The 15,124-nt window shown below is 38.5% G+C and overlaps 1 protein-coding gene across 3 annotated transcripts in view; it reads right to left on the bottom strand.

Annotated features, from left to right (window-relative positions):
• Positions 1 to 15,124, bottom strand: part of stard13b (StAR-related lipid transfer (START) domain containing 13b) — a 124,817-nt gene that overhangs the window by 78,830 nt on the left and 30,863 nt on the right. For 2 of the 3 annotated variants that reach the window (XM_053239502.1, XM_026934853.3), the window contains exons 3-4: positions 10,797 to 10,967; positions 8,197 to 8,343 (exon numbers count right to left, since the gene is read on the bottom strand). In XM_053239502.1, coding sequence (XP_053095477.1) covers positions 8,197 to 8,343; positions 10,797 to 10,967 — 318 coding nt within the window. Of the gene's footprint in view, positions 1 to 8,196; positions 8,344 to 8,540; positions 8,678 to 10,796; positions 10,968 to 15,124 lie in introns of those variants that run through there. The other variant, XM_053239503.1, reaches the window with a different exon arrangement.

The raw sequence follows: 15,124 nt of genomic DNA on the forward strand, positions 1-15,124 counted from the left end.
ATCATATCTAGCTGCCCACTCCTGCCTACAGTGTACAAGAGAAGGCAGCATGGTAATAAAAAAACAGCAAAACAGAAGGGAAAAGAGAAAGATAGAATGGGGACAGTGTGGGTTGTGTACGAGAGAAAGAAATGGAAGGCAGAGAAAACATGAAGACCAAGAGAACAATGCCCACAGCATCTGTTTCAAAGTGCACCCAGAGGCCTCAACCAACCCAGATGTGGTCAAGTAAAACAATTCTTCATCTCCTCCTGCATGAAAACTGTGTGAGTACAGCTCTATATTTAGCTGCTGTTCAGCCTTTCACATTCAGACTTCAATACATTCCATACTTTATCCATCACCTTTAAATCTTTTGGTCCGGTTATAAATTTAAGGGGCTACTGGAGCTACTTTGATAGGTTTGCTGATGCTATTAGACGAAGCTCTATCTATCATACCACACTTTCTAGACAGCTGGGAAAGAGGTAGCTTTCTGAACCAACCACCCAGAGGACTTGAAAGGAATGCGGTTATGTGCTGAGCCCAGTGCAGGGCCTCGGCTGTGTTATGACAGAGACGGCCTGGGGAAGACGTGTGGATAAGCACTTCTGCAGAAACCTGAATCTTTCACTGTCACAGTCCTCTGCAGGTGAAATGAACTGGGAGAGATTTGTGTTTGTGGAGTTGAAGAGCCTGTGCCTGTATGTGGCCTGTTCAATGACCTCAGATTACACATTCAAGAAGGCTAAGCATTTACCATGTTTAGGAGAGTTTTTAGGCTCCGTGCCAGCACACTTGATGGCCATAACAGGATCACATATCACTAAACCATGCGAGTACAGTATGCATGTCATTCTTTATGTACATATATGAGTGTATGCACTGTAAGAGACCCAGATCCTCAAGACATTGTGTTATGGATTTTGTCCTAAGCATGCACATGCTCTTGTAGATGAAGCACCACGCTTTGTCTGTCAGCAAACAACACTACTCGTTTATCCAGTGCGTGTTTGCGCAACACTTCCAAGAATTCCACTGTACATATAAGTAACAGTCAAAGTTAAAAGATGAGGAGAGAATCTGCTCCTTCTGTATGACTTTATGACCAACATGCCTGTACAGGATGGGCATCATAAGGAAATACATACCATTTACACAAAATGTTTATACATATTATTTACATAAAACACTCCATGAAAACCTCCTGTGCTGGCCTGCCTTGGAAAAGTAAAACACTATAGCACCAGAATAAGCAAGGATACTTAACATAACACAAGAAAGGCCAATATTTTGATAATCTCTGTATGTATCTGTATGTACAGAATGGGAACACGGGCAAGCTTATTTCAGCGTTATATATTTTTTATATTCTTACATTTTTGTAAAACACATGAATTCTTTAGTCAAATCTATCTGTAAATTAGGTTTTAATCTGGATAATTCATTCATTCAGAGATGAGTACTTTTTTCTGACGAAAAATTTTGTTGCACTTACATATTTTACATATTTATTGACTGAATGGAGCAGCTGCCCTTAGACATCTATTATAGGTAAGTATTTCAAATAAAAAAAAAATTCAAGGAAAATGACAAAACCACTGTAAGTGGTAACCATTACAACACTCTTACCAGTTTTAGCTAGTATTGCTACATGAGCTTTATTATTATCATTAATGCAGATAGATTTGAGGTTGCAGTTTGTGTTTACTGTACTACTGGAGGCATTAGATCAAGAGAAGGAGTTGCTTGTGTGACTTGACTGTATGCAGTAAACAGAGATCAGGTTGAAAAATGAGAATTCAGTTACTGTGCACAAGAGGCAAATCCATAAGACTTAACATCATTGTTGAATAAGAACCTCTGAAAGAAGTTTCTCATAAAAGCTGCAGAGAAAATTAAAAAGTCTTGTGAAAATCGTACAAGATTGAAAAAAAAGGCAATGGATAAAAAACAGAGAATGAAATACAGTAATGAGATAAAATAGGAGAAAGTCCAGCAGGTTGACCTCACCACCCAGCAGTGTTTTGTCACTTTGCAGGAGTGCTGTTGGCCCCATGGCCCGCATTGAAGCTTAACCTCTGCTGGAGCAGAACAAATCCTGGCCTCCTGAGCTACTCTCAGCTCTGTAATCTATCTCCATCCAGCTGAGCTGCTTTCCTCTCTGCACTTATCCTACCCTACACACCTGCAGGTGGACTGAGAACTAACATACACACTCTGTACACTCTGATACGGACCAGCTGCTGGCCTCTAACTCTTGGATTTCAACATAATGTAGGCAAATGGTGAAGAATCAAATGCCTGGCTATCAGATTTCCCAATAACAAATGCGTACACCAAACTGGCTGATTAATTAGGATAAGAAAACAAGGAAAATAAACTAAGGATTGGCTTAGACACACAAATTAGATGTTTATCAGGTTTTCCAGACATCCAGTTCAATTAAAATTCCTAGTAGAATTAAATTAAGGTAATCAGGAAGATCTTGAATATGTGCCAGAGTGGAACAGTTCAGTCACCTTGACTTATTACTACCAGACATTTTAAATGGCCTGAATGACTAAAATGTTCCAAGTGCATGGAGACACCTGGGAGGAAGTGCTGGGGACAGACAGAGTGTGGTCCACTTTGGTGCCATAACCGTAGACAGCAATCCTACACTCATTAAAACCTCCTCAAGCTGATGACAGCTTGGTGAGACATAACCTCTCGGTCTAAGTGTGCAGAGGACATCCCTTACCTGATGAGAGAGGCTAGCAAATCTTGAGATAATCTGATTGCAAAGTGAAAAAAGGACCATTGACAAACTAAATTCCAAACAAATGCAACTGAAAATCTGAGGGAGGATACAAACAGATGCCATCCCCTTGTCTCTGAATCAATGTCATTATATGACATCACTAATATAAATATTTAAATTCCATCTTTATTTAAGAGTGGCTCCAGGATCCCCGGTTTGATCCTGATCTCGGTTTACTGTCTGTGTGGAGTTTTGCAAGTTTTCCCCATATCCATGTGGGTTTCTTCTGGGTTTTCTCTGGGTTTCCTCCCAACTTCCTTCCTAAAACATGATAGAAGGTGGACTAGCTACGATAAGTGTGAATGAGCATGTGAATGGTGCCCTGTGATGGACTGACATCCCATCCAGGATGTATTCCCACCTCGCACACAGTGTTCCTGGGATAGGCTCCAGATCCACCTCAACCCTGACCATCTTGGTTACTGACAAACAATGTTGCCTTGATTGAATCAGGTTGTCAAATCAGCGAAGTTAGGACTGTTGTAAAGCAGATACATATGTGCAGAGGAGGTGATAGAAATCAGAGCTGCTAAATGAAATGGGTTGTTTCCAATCTAATCATGGATTTAAACCATCTCTTGAATGCATATGATTTCAAACTGTGGCTAAATTACTTCTAAAGCACCATAAGGTTATTTCTGTCCAGACCAGTGTGATTATGAACATACTATATATCCATATTTGACCAGTTCTACCCTTCAAAATGGGCAAAGCAAACATACAGACAGGTATGAAATTAAAGGAAAAAACACCTTAAAGTGACTTAGTGAGGTGGTGGACCACCACAACCCACTAGAACAGCTTCAGTTCACTTTGACGTTGATTCTACAAATGAACTGTACTGGAGGGATGAACACCATTCTTTAGACAGTGAATGAACACAGTTTCTAGCAACCTTTACCCGAATGTTTGCATCACACTTTTTTGTTGGATCATGAATAGAAAACATCGTGATATTGTCTCATATGCAAATATAAACTGAGATTAATTATTAATTGAGATTAATAAGTGTTATTAGGTTGTAATAGCCGATTTATCGGTAGGTGGAGAAGTGGAGAAGCTCTGTATGTCGTTACTCTTTTCTTAATAACAGGCTCCCAGTTAAGACAGTATCAATGTCTATAGATGAACTGATGTGACACAAAACATCAAAATTTTAGGGAGAGTGAAATATACACTACAGTACATTATTTTGTAATTTCCACAAGGAAGTTGTTAACAAATTCCAAATAAGCACTTGCAGAGTACTCGCTACTGTAGGTGGGTTAAAATGCTCAAAATATGCTTTCTTCTTTTGCTGTTATAATTATCTACAGCAGTGTACTATTTTGCTGTAGTATTTAGTGTAATAGTATCCAGTCAGGGATATAGCTAAACAAACTAGCCTAGCTACTGTTTTTATGCTGATGTGAATCTGTTTAAATCATCTGCTGGACTATTTTATTATAAATATATATATATAGCTAGCTATAGCAGATGAGCAGAAGTCGGTGTAAAGGAGTAGACAATAAGTAGAAAATTGATGTAAAAAATGTTATCATTGCTTATATACATTCAGAGAACTTGTTCTCATGCTCGCCTCAAACACTAGCACCTGACAGGCACTGAAAAGAGCCAACTACTACCACAAATACTACAAGCAATAGTCAGTGACGTTAGACAGCGTTGGATGGCAGGCACCCAGCTTTGTGTGAGACTTGGCTGTGTAAAGTAAATCCAGTTGAACCTACAATTGGTAAAAATCACTGCTCTGCCTTAAGAGTTTCAGATTTCTCATTTGTGAGTGGCGGACCCTATTCATTCACTCCACAGCCTCGGAACGGCTCTGGAGCTCTGTGACCTGCTAAGCTTCTCTGAGAACCAGACTTCATTTTGTCAGAGGGCCCAAAGCCAAATCATTCTATTACTCCCTCCAAGCCAATTACCTTCTTCAACTGCCACACACAAATACAAATGCTTGCACACACACACACACTCACACACACACATATATTCTCACACTAGTGGGCCTCCTCAGACCTTTCCAGAAATCTTTAGCCGTGTTCCCATGCACCAAATAAAAAACCTACCTAGCAGTGCCATACTGCTCAGCTATTCCAAGATTAAACAAACACATCTGGCCTTGCTTTCCAGCCGAACGGAAAAGAACCGGATTCCCACAGATATCGTACTCATTGAGACTCAGCGTTGCTCATCTGATAGTGTTTGGGAAACAACATGGGGGAGAGAGCTTTTGAAGCCTTTGCACTGAAATGAAGTGACAAAAGGAGTTGGAAGTGAAGCAGCTGTAAACTCTGTAGCTTTGCTAATGGCCTAACCTTTACCCGCCGGGAAACAACACCAGGGGAAACACAATGTAACAAGGACTGGATTTCTCTGGTGGCCGGAAACAAAATGTGCATGACTCTGTGTGTGTAAGATTCCCACAGAGTATAAACAGATAGATAGACTGAATGCATTCATTGTAATTCCTGTTTTTTTATTATTAGAAATTATTATACTGAAACTTAAATAGTGCTCCTGAACTCAAAATGTGATTTTTACATAAATAACCCTTTTCATAACTAGTCAAAGCTTATTATACAGTTATTAATCTTGAAGTTTATTAAGGAATGTTTATTAGTTTAACGGTTAACTTCACTAGTTCAACAGTTGATGCTGGTTATATAGACTGGTGTTTGGATCAACTTTGTTCATAAACAATGTATTATTCTACATTATGGACTACTTTAATGGGTGTCCAAATTAGAGTTAACTTAATATTCAAAACCCAGCTAAAGTCCTCGATCCTGTGTTTTGCATATTAATCTTTGTAATTAGCATGCGATCTTTAGTGGAGTCCAAAATTTATTTTGTAATGAATTTCCATGTTAACCAGTTTCCTGTATTACCTATAATGCCTTTCGACTCCCTGATGATTTTGGTCTCCATGGGATTCTAACTGAAGAGAGTGATGCAGTGGGGCTTTAGTCCTTCAATCTGTCCAGCTCTCTCACCTCCTCATCTATACACTCTGCTCATACAGATCATCTTCCAAAGCTTCAACTTTCATGCTAACACCATCGTCAATGTCATCACACTCATCATCTTGTAGATCAGTAACTAGCCGAGCACAACTATGTATGTTATTTAGCTTCATTGACAGGAACTTTGGCTCCAGGGTTTGCACCAATGTCTCTACTTCTTCTGTGCCGGATTTCCCATTAATATGAAATTGAAAGTCGCTAGGAAATGATGAGTGAGAAAAGAAGCTCTTATGCTTTCATTTCAGGTGCTAACAGGGAAAACTGACTGTTTGAGATCCCTGAAATCTCTTTTTTTCTCCTATTAAACACAATTTAATTGCATTAACAACAACAATGTCTCCCCTGTGACATCAGCATGGCACATAAGTGTTAACTTCTCACAGGAATAATGAAAATACAGTACCAACCAACAAATTAGTAAAGGAATCACTATTTCAATATAAACATATTTAATGTGTTTCAGAGGGGAGTTTTACTTTAATAGACATCAATAATCAGGTAGAGTAAATTTATATTGTGCATGAAATGCAATCTTCTATGCTCTTGCAAATACCAGATCTGGCAAAGCCTTCAATACTCTCTAATGTAGATTCTTGATCCATTCACATGCGTAACGCAAACTGCAAATACAGACTTGGCTTTGTATGACACGGGCTAAATGTTTCACCAGTGCTTCATTCTTTCCTTCCTCTTTAAGCAGATAACATACAGTCACTGCGAATCCTCCAACTGAAATTTATAAGCTGTGGAGCGTCTGTAAATGACATTTAATATAAAATGGTGCTGCTAAGGACCAGTAGTAGCCATTAATCCAGTTATATGCTCTCTCTCCAAAATTTCACAAGCGCATTTCCTTTCACTGAGTAAAAATAATCGACTTTGTGTTCCAGCTCTGAAAACGGACCTTCGTTTATCATCTGACTTCAGCAGTATGAGGAGATGAATGACCAAAGGTCACGGATCCAAAATTTGGCTATAAAAAAACATGAATTGCTCTAAAATCCAAACACTGATGGCCTTGCACAACCCTCGCAAATAAGTCTGTTTACCGTTGCTCTGGATTCATTCATTATTCGCTGGAACACTTTCTATGAAGCCCTTATTCATAAATCATCATATCTGTGCTTATAACTGTCTGTGAGTAGGTCATGATTCATAGTTTGCATTTTAAAAAATGCCAAGTATTCCTCATAAAGCTCCAATAATGTGCTAGAAATGTCTCAACAACTTACAATCTTGTTCTAACTCAAGTGTCACTATTAGTCATAATGCCATGTGCTGTATTGAACAAACTTTATGACTAATTACGACCCGTGAATAATTAGAAAGCAACTGTAATATTGATTAACAATTATAAACACATTATAAACATTTCAAATCTCAACACTCAAGAGATCAAGTGCATATGTAAAATTCCTCCTTATTATAGATTATTGTAGGTTGTTAATTACCCATTATTGTAGATTAATTACCCATTGTTTATGTATTTTATTAATAATTAAGAATTAAGATTCCATATTAATATTTTTGATAGGTTTTCAAAGATACAATAATATGTCTATGTTTTTGTAATCATCTGGAATTTAGTGCTTGTAAGGGAATTTTTATAATGTTTTTATAAATAAATATTGTACATATAAATTATTACACAAATATTATTTGATGATTTGTAACACTTGGATTACAACATGATTACAAGTTGTCAAGAAACTATTTATAGCATATTATTAAGCTTTATGATGTATTAGAGTTTATAAAAATGCTTATGATTATTTAAGTTAAAATCATTGCCAACTTACACAAGAATTAGTGAAGTTATATTCAGTCATAATGAATTATAAATATGGGCATCATAGAAACTGTTACCAGAGTTTCCAGAGACTCTAAGAGTCTCATCACATGGTCATTCCTGAATATATCTTAGTTTGAAATTAAACAGATGCTATCTCAGCCAGCTAATAACTACTGTACCCTAACACCGAATCCGAGAATCAAAAATGCCATAGATTGATTTTTATATGTTTTCTCCAAAACAGATACTGATCATTTTTCATGACTTAAAATCAACATGCTGCTGTTTATATTTAAGTCATAACATAATTTTAATCCCGATTGTATTTACATTAACTGTCTTTTGATTTTCTGTGGCAGACTTTGACAATATTCAAGAATTTATAATGCTTCTGTAGTGCTACATTGTGGTTAGGTTACTAAATAAATATTTCCAAGATTTAATTCACCACATGATGACACTTTAAAAGATCAACACCATGTGATTTCCTGACATTATTATTTTATCAGACAGGACCAGAACATTGCTCAGACTACGCATTGTTACAAAGGTCACAAAGAGAGTCAAATCTCAATAAAGTGTGATCATCCACTTACTTCTGTCTTTTTGGGACGTGCCCTGGTCACAGAGGAAGAGTTAGGTAAGAAGATATCCTGGCCATGGCATTCCTTCCAGCTTGGTCCTCTAGCAATCCTGTTATTGTTCAGGGTTTGGTTTCCCTCTGTTCCCCACGCTGTTGCACTCTGTAATGACAGCAGAACCACAGTCACCACACACAGAGACAGGATGGACTCTGGAGAGGACTCGAAATGGGAAAGAGGAAATCAGAACAGAGGTCAGTGACGAGGGAAAGAATCCAAGTCAGACCCAGAGCCAAAAAAGTTAAAGATTCGATTGAGAGGAAAAAATAGATAATAGATAAAAAGCTGGCAAATATGACCTTTCTCAGAATAGAGCTGAGATTGCTGGGAACTAGTAATGCCAGTCAGAGTGGCTCTGAGATGTGTATGGCTCGAAGCATCTCAAGTGGACAGAATGACACAAACACACCAACAGAGCTCTGGTTGAAGAACGGGCGCTTTGTCGGACACTCATGAGGAACCAAAAGCCACTTTTGTTTCCTTCTGAAGTCTGGTTTATGGGCTGGACGTGTCACAAGCTTCAATGCGGGTTTTTTTAGAAGTAGATTTGAAAGTTCCCAGTGGTGAAGCTTGACAACACAATGGACCTCTGTCTCAGTCCCTGCAGTCCTGTGCAATCTTTACCAGACTGTAGCATGTCATCTGAGGGCATTGCAAAAAAAAAAAAAAAGGACACCATGTCTGCATGGAATGGCACAACTGAGAAATCTGACACACTTTGGTATCAAAAGTCATGTCCCTTCCAGACACAGTCTCATGGGATGAATATCAATAACACGTCTAGGCATCTGAAATATTTCTATGGGCTGATACTGAAAACGAAAGTGTAGAAAATGTCTGTCGGTAACTGTGCTGTTGATTTATATGCATAGCTTTTATGGGCCACCTGTTTGAGGAAAGGCTGCATAATCCACCTAGATTTCTACTTCATACCACTCTAGTAATCGATTCGAGTTCAAGCAAGCGTGACCTGTTAGAAACTGGCTTTGTGAGCGACATTTGGCGAGAATACTGAAGAACTGGAGCACTGCATCAATACTTCATGGCGGTTCTTTCACGGGACGGCATTCACATAGTTTTACGGTTGCTGGAGGATTTAATAACAGTGAGGTGTCATTGATTTCACTGTGCTTTTAAGACAATGATGGATCCACCAGTTTATATGTGAAGTCATACAAATGCTCTCAGACCAACTATGGATTGATTATGACTGAAACATACACTGAAGCAATTACCCAATTAATAGCGTGCCCTTATAACCAGAACGCACGGACTGACATTATTCAATATAGCAAACAGTTTGAGAGAAAAATGGAAAAGGAAATGGAATCTGTACACACACTGGTGTATTTTGCTTCACTGGATTTGATTAGCAAAAAAAAGAAGAAAAAAAAAAGAAACTTGTTTAGAGACATTTCATTCTGGACTTCCCCTATCGGTCCACTAATATGATTTAAAAATGTGATTTGCACTGCAATTTATCTCAAAATAATCGTAGTGAGGTCCAGGAGTGACTGCTATCAAGACAGAGTGTCTTGAAGAAGTATCACACACAGTATGTTGCAAGAACACAAATTTAAACATCCATTCACTCATATTCATTGTTATTCATATTCGAGTTGGAATTTATTTTACGCTTCTGCATGTGAAGAAGTGTTTTACGAAATGGAATGAAAATAATCAATAACAGGGTGTTGGGATGGGGTCCAAAGTTGTGAAGTGGAGTCACTTGCACACCAAAGTGGATTATTTTCCTATAGCAGCATTCTGAATTGCTTCATTATTATTATAAATTATATTCATTATAAATTGCTCATGAACTATAGCAATTTGTCAAAAAATTACAAATTCAGGAATTTTTTATTCCTTTATAGTTACATTTAATGTTGCATCCACAAAAGAAGTTAGTTCCTGCTATCAGTTGTTATAGCAGCTATAAACACTCATTCCCTCACCAGCCACTCTTTTCTCTCTCCTGAGGTTAATAAGACAAAAATCACAGTTTGTCATGTTACCAAGAACATTAATGTAATTTGCAAATGCACTATTGCCAGAGCTGCTGTTATAGAGAATTAATCAACACCTTCTGAACAATTAGATTCTATTCGGCATAAAGCAGAACAGATATTGCCAATTTGTGGCAATATTACAATGTCTATCTTATGTAACATTCTCCCAAGGTTTATCTTGTATCATGTTTCCCCAAGGTTTTCAATAACTCTTTCTGAGAATTAGTGATTCACTTCATTGTTTTGGTAATGGTTTGATGATGCTTATAATGTTACACATCTTCTGCATATTAATATTTGAACTACTGTTTGCTTTTTTTTTTTTTTTTGCTAGTTTTGGTTTAGGTCTAAACTGAGCATCACAAAATGCAGTTTTTGGAGGTGTGTATGTTGGCTCCCCGCCTCTGCGAGAAGATGGGCTGCGATGGGCTTTTCCCATAAACCCCTTGATACAAATATGTTTCTGTGAATCTTTCCAAAATAATATAAATCTCTGTGCAGTGGTTATATATGAAAACCAAAAGTTAAAGAGAGTCTGTTGCTAACCTGGTGAGAAGCTTTATCACTGATTGGCTGTCTCCGGGTGGTGCAGGGTGTGTCTGAGGGGGAGGAGCTAGCGCTCAGGGCTTCCTCAATGTCCAGATTGAGCTGGTCCAGTCTCTTCATGAGTTGGTTCATGGATTCAGACCAGGGAGACAGCAGGACAAGAGGAGACTCCTGCAGGCAGAAAGAACTGTGAACACTTCAGGAATGCATATACTGGTTAATCCTAATCCTTACGATGGAAAACCACATTAGAAAGGTGTCCTTCTATTGCTTGGGGTGTTCATGGGAGTCTTTCGGGTTTCTTTTTATTCACTAGCCAAGAACACAGTTTTGAATGTTAGATTAGCCATGTCGATATAAGATGTAACACTGCAGAGAAATGTGATCAGACCAAAACAAACATCGAGTTACTGACTGCCATGTGGCCCATGTATAGCCTGTTGGCATTCCTCCCCTGACTGCTTTCACTACTCTCCAGACACCCGCAGACAAGGGTATAAATAGGCTACCCCCATCAAGCACAGAGACATCGCTTGTGTTTGGGAATCTGGGGAGTCCACAGCTATAAATTAGAGACAGCTACTTCAGTCACCAAGCGATAAATCAACATGGCTGACCCCTTCTCTTTTCAAATAGTAAGTGAAAGTGGAGGAAGAGGATGAACTATCTCACTATAAGGAAGATCTCACAATAGTTGTAGTGCCAAGGACATACTACAGACAGGGATGTTAGAGCATTTCCTGGAATTTGTTTGGGGGGGGGTGGGTGAGCATGCTTGTGTGAGCCCTGGGGCAAAGCGCTCTCCGCCCATCAATGCTCGCTCTCATCTATACACAATCATGCTTTTGATGGGTATCATGCCAAAGTGGAACGCATTTGTCAGAGGCAGCTGAGCTACAAGGCTTGGTCGAGGGCCTGAGACTACAAGCCCTGTATATTCCCATGGAATGTGGCAATGTTAAGAGGCATAACCAATTAGGCCCCAAACACAGGGCTTCCTTTTGAGTGGACATGAGGGGAGGGGGGGTTGGTCACAGTTAAACACTCACTTACTTTGACTCATTTTGATCTTGTGGCAACTTTAATGTACATAAAATGCTATAAAATGTTGCAAAAATCTCACATGGAAATTTAATTTTGCAAATTTTGCAATTGAATGAGAGAAGACAACATTTCAGTTATAGGCTCTCCAGGATTCCTTCAACTCTGCTGTATGTTTTCAGTGGTTTCTGCGACTCTTAATAACTCATAGAAGACAGGAGCCATGCTTGTTGTGTGGCCATGAGAACCTGATCTGGCATACTGAACAGGGAGCAGGCTCTCTTCAAGGGTCAGATGCCTGACCTTCAGAAGGCGAAAGCAGCTTCCTCAAGCTGAAGCTAGCAGGAATGACCAAAAGCTGGCGAAATCCCAGACTGACTTTTGAGAAACAGGGTGGTCTGGGGTCAAAGCTGGTAAGGGGAGGTTCAAGTCAACCTCTGTCAAGAAGTTAGCGTCACTCTGTCTTAGTTCTATGAGACTAACCAACAAGCCCTTGACTTGACAAGCCCTTGACAAGACAAAAGAATAGACGTGTTTATAGTGGCTAAATCATGGGGCGCCTGGCTAATCTTAGATGGACGTTGATGGAAACATAATCAATGTCATTTTTTAAGAATGAAGGAAACTGCCACTTGAGTGTTTGCTGTTTTCTAGCAATAAATCCAACATGGTTTCCCAAATCCACACCAAATCACATGACTCAGGTTGTACGAAGGATACAAAGGTTAAGCTCAGTTTTAGGGATTAGGTTAGTGTTTATATCATTTCTTGACTTAACTGGTATAAAATTGACCAAATTCCAACCACATCACACTGCTCTTTTGAATTCTACCAAATCAGTTTTATAATAAAGCAATAAGCCACAAGAGGGCTTGCATTACAGTGATCTTATCACAGGCAAGGATGTTATAGGGACAACGTGAAGGACATCAACAAAAACAATATGATAAAATGTGGTGTTTAATAAATAATTACATTTTTTATTAATGATACTCATAATAAACAATTCTTCCATTACACAATGTAGTCTGTTAACATTATGCGTTAGTTGCTAATAAACATAGACAAAGATTTGGATATTCCATGGACAGTGTAACAGTTTTCTTGTTTTAAAAAATAGTACATTAATACAGAATTCAATTATTGTCACACTGTGTCTATATCGAAGATTTCACAACAGTTTCAAACATGACTCAGGAAATCGGATTTTGGTACAAAAAAATACCAATTTTATAAATAGTATTTAAACATGTAACCTGGGTGGGGCTAATACAAAGAAATCATTAGGCAAATTGTCAAGCTTTTCCACAAACTGAAGCCAAATAGAGAAACAATACAAAAGCCACACAAAGCATTTCTCGGAATCTGTCCATTTCTTGTACGGAATGACCGGAATTTTAGCATTGCTTCATCCTTGGAGTTGAGACAGTAGCCTCGATTCATTTCAACCCCCTATTCAGGCTTGTCAATCGTGAAACACACACTCGCCATGGCAACAGGGTTGGCATGAGTCAACTCTCCAGATCAAGTCATCATTGTTATCTTCAGAAGAGGACAGAATGAGTGAGGGCCATAACTGTATCACTGCAAATTAGCCACATTGGAAACTGCACTGCTGGCTCTTTGACATGTAAATGAGGAGTTAAGTGGCTGGTTGTGGCACTGCTCTGGGCTGCCAGCCATGGCCATACCACCCACTGAGAGTGTCAGGACGCTGTGTAGAGGTAGGAGGATGCAGCAAAAAAAGAGGCCACCAGCCATTACGTGCTAGTTTAAATGCATCAGATCTGGGTCATGGAAGATTTTAAGAAGATGAAGTCACTCAGGATGCTTCGCAAAGAGCACCATCCTCGTCAGGCAATTTAATTCTACTTAATTACAAATATCTAGGGTGAAAATGGGTCATTATATTAATATCAACCAATTTGATATAGTTATCCTTATCTATAAGGATATTGTTTTCAATTCCTAAGGTGAGCAATGTTTGCTAATGGCGCCCTCAGATGGTGATCACACAGAGCTACACATAGAGCTACAAGGTGAAACCTTTTAACCCTGATTTCTGTGAATCATGCTCCAAATTTCATACGTAATTTAATACCAACACCAGCAATAGTACAATTCAAAAACCCAACATCACTCAGTGAAACGGTTACCACAACATATCCTCTACATTAAAGCTCCTTTCAAACAGAGACTCTGTATTCAGTGATTCGCACTGGAATGTCTGGAGTAGGTGCAAACGAGGCAAGGTCAACGTGTCTGTGAAAGGTACGGCATTCTTTCACACATTCTTAAAACACGTATGAGCAAAGAAAGAGCAGCAGGAGAGAGAACAGCATGTGTGGAACAAAGCAGGGCTGGGAGTCGTACAGAAAAAAAGAATTGAAAATCACCCAGATGAATAGAGCCTATAAATTTTGCACTGTTTGCACTGCACTGTGTACTGTGGGTGAAATAAGAGTTTGCACAATTTATGCATTTTGTACTTCCTTTAAGACTATTTTAGGATCATTGCAAAGATGTTTTGGACCATCACAGCCATTCAATGGAAAGAAATGAAGCAGAAAATCGAAACTGATGGAGTTCTTTTCTGTTTTGAAAAAAAAAAGAAAGAAATGATGGACTGATAGCTCACTGTGCCACACAGGCCAATGTCAAATAATAATATGATCCATTAAGTTGCTTTGATTCTAGCCCTTACACTGTCAAGAGCAAAAGTTTGTATACCCTCAGGCAAAATGAAGACAACATTAAAATGCAATTTATACCAATAACTCGCTTCACAGATGTTCCTTCATTATCACAAAACTACCAAAATGGCCATATAGTATATTATAACATATCATATTTATACCACAGCACCAGGGAATGCTCAATTTTGATTGGTCAGAAGGTTTTGATTAATTTAATAATCAAATAATAATCGAATAAAACACTTCGGGATGTGCTGTTAGTGGAAAATTAGCAACTTTGGTGTGGTAACAGTAACTCCACTTTCTGCTATTAAATTAATCAAAACCTTCTGACCAATCAAAATCGAGCATTCCCTGGCGCTGTGGTATAAATATGATATATTATAATATACTATTTAGCCATTTTTGAATTGTTTGATAATGAATGAACATCTGTGAAGTGAGTTGTTGGTATAAATTGCATTGCATTGCATGTTGTCTTCATTTTGCCTGGGGGTATACAAACTTTTGCTCTTGACATCACACCACACAGTTGTTGATTACAGTCTTATAAGATCATACCTCAAAGTGTATTATTCCTTACTTAATATA

This window comes from Pangasianodon hypophthalmus, chromosome 14, assembly GCF_027358585.1.
Source record: "Pangasianodon hypophthalmus isolate fPanHyp1 chromosome 14, fPanHyp1.pri, whole genome shotgun sequence".
NCBI lineage: Eukaryota > Metazoa > Chordata > Actinopteri > Siluriformes > Pangasiidae > Pangasianodon > Pangasianodon hypophthalmus.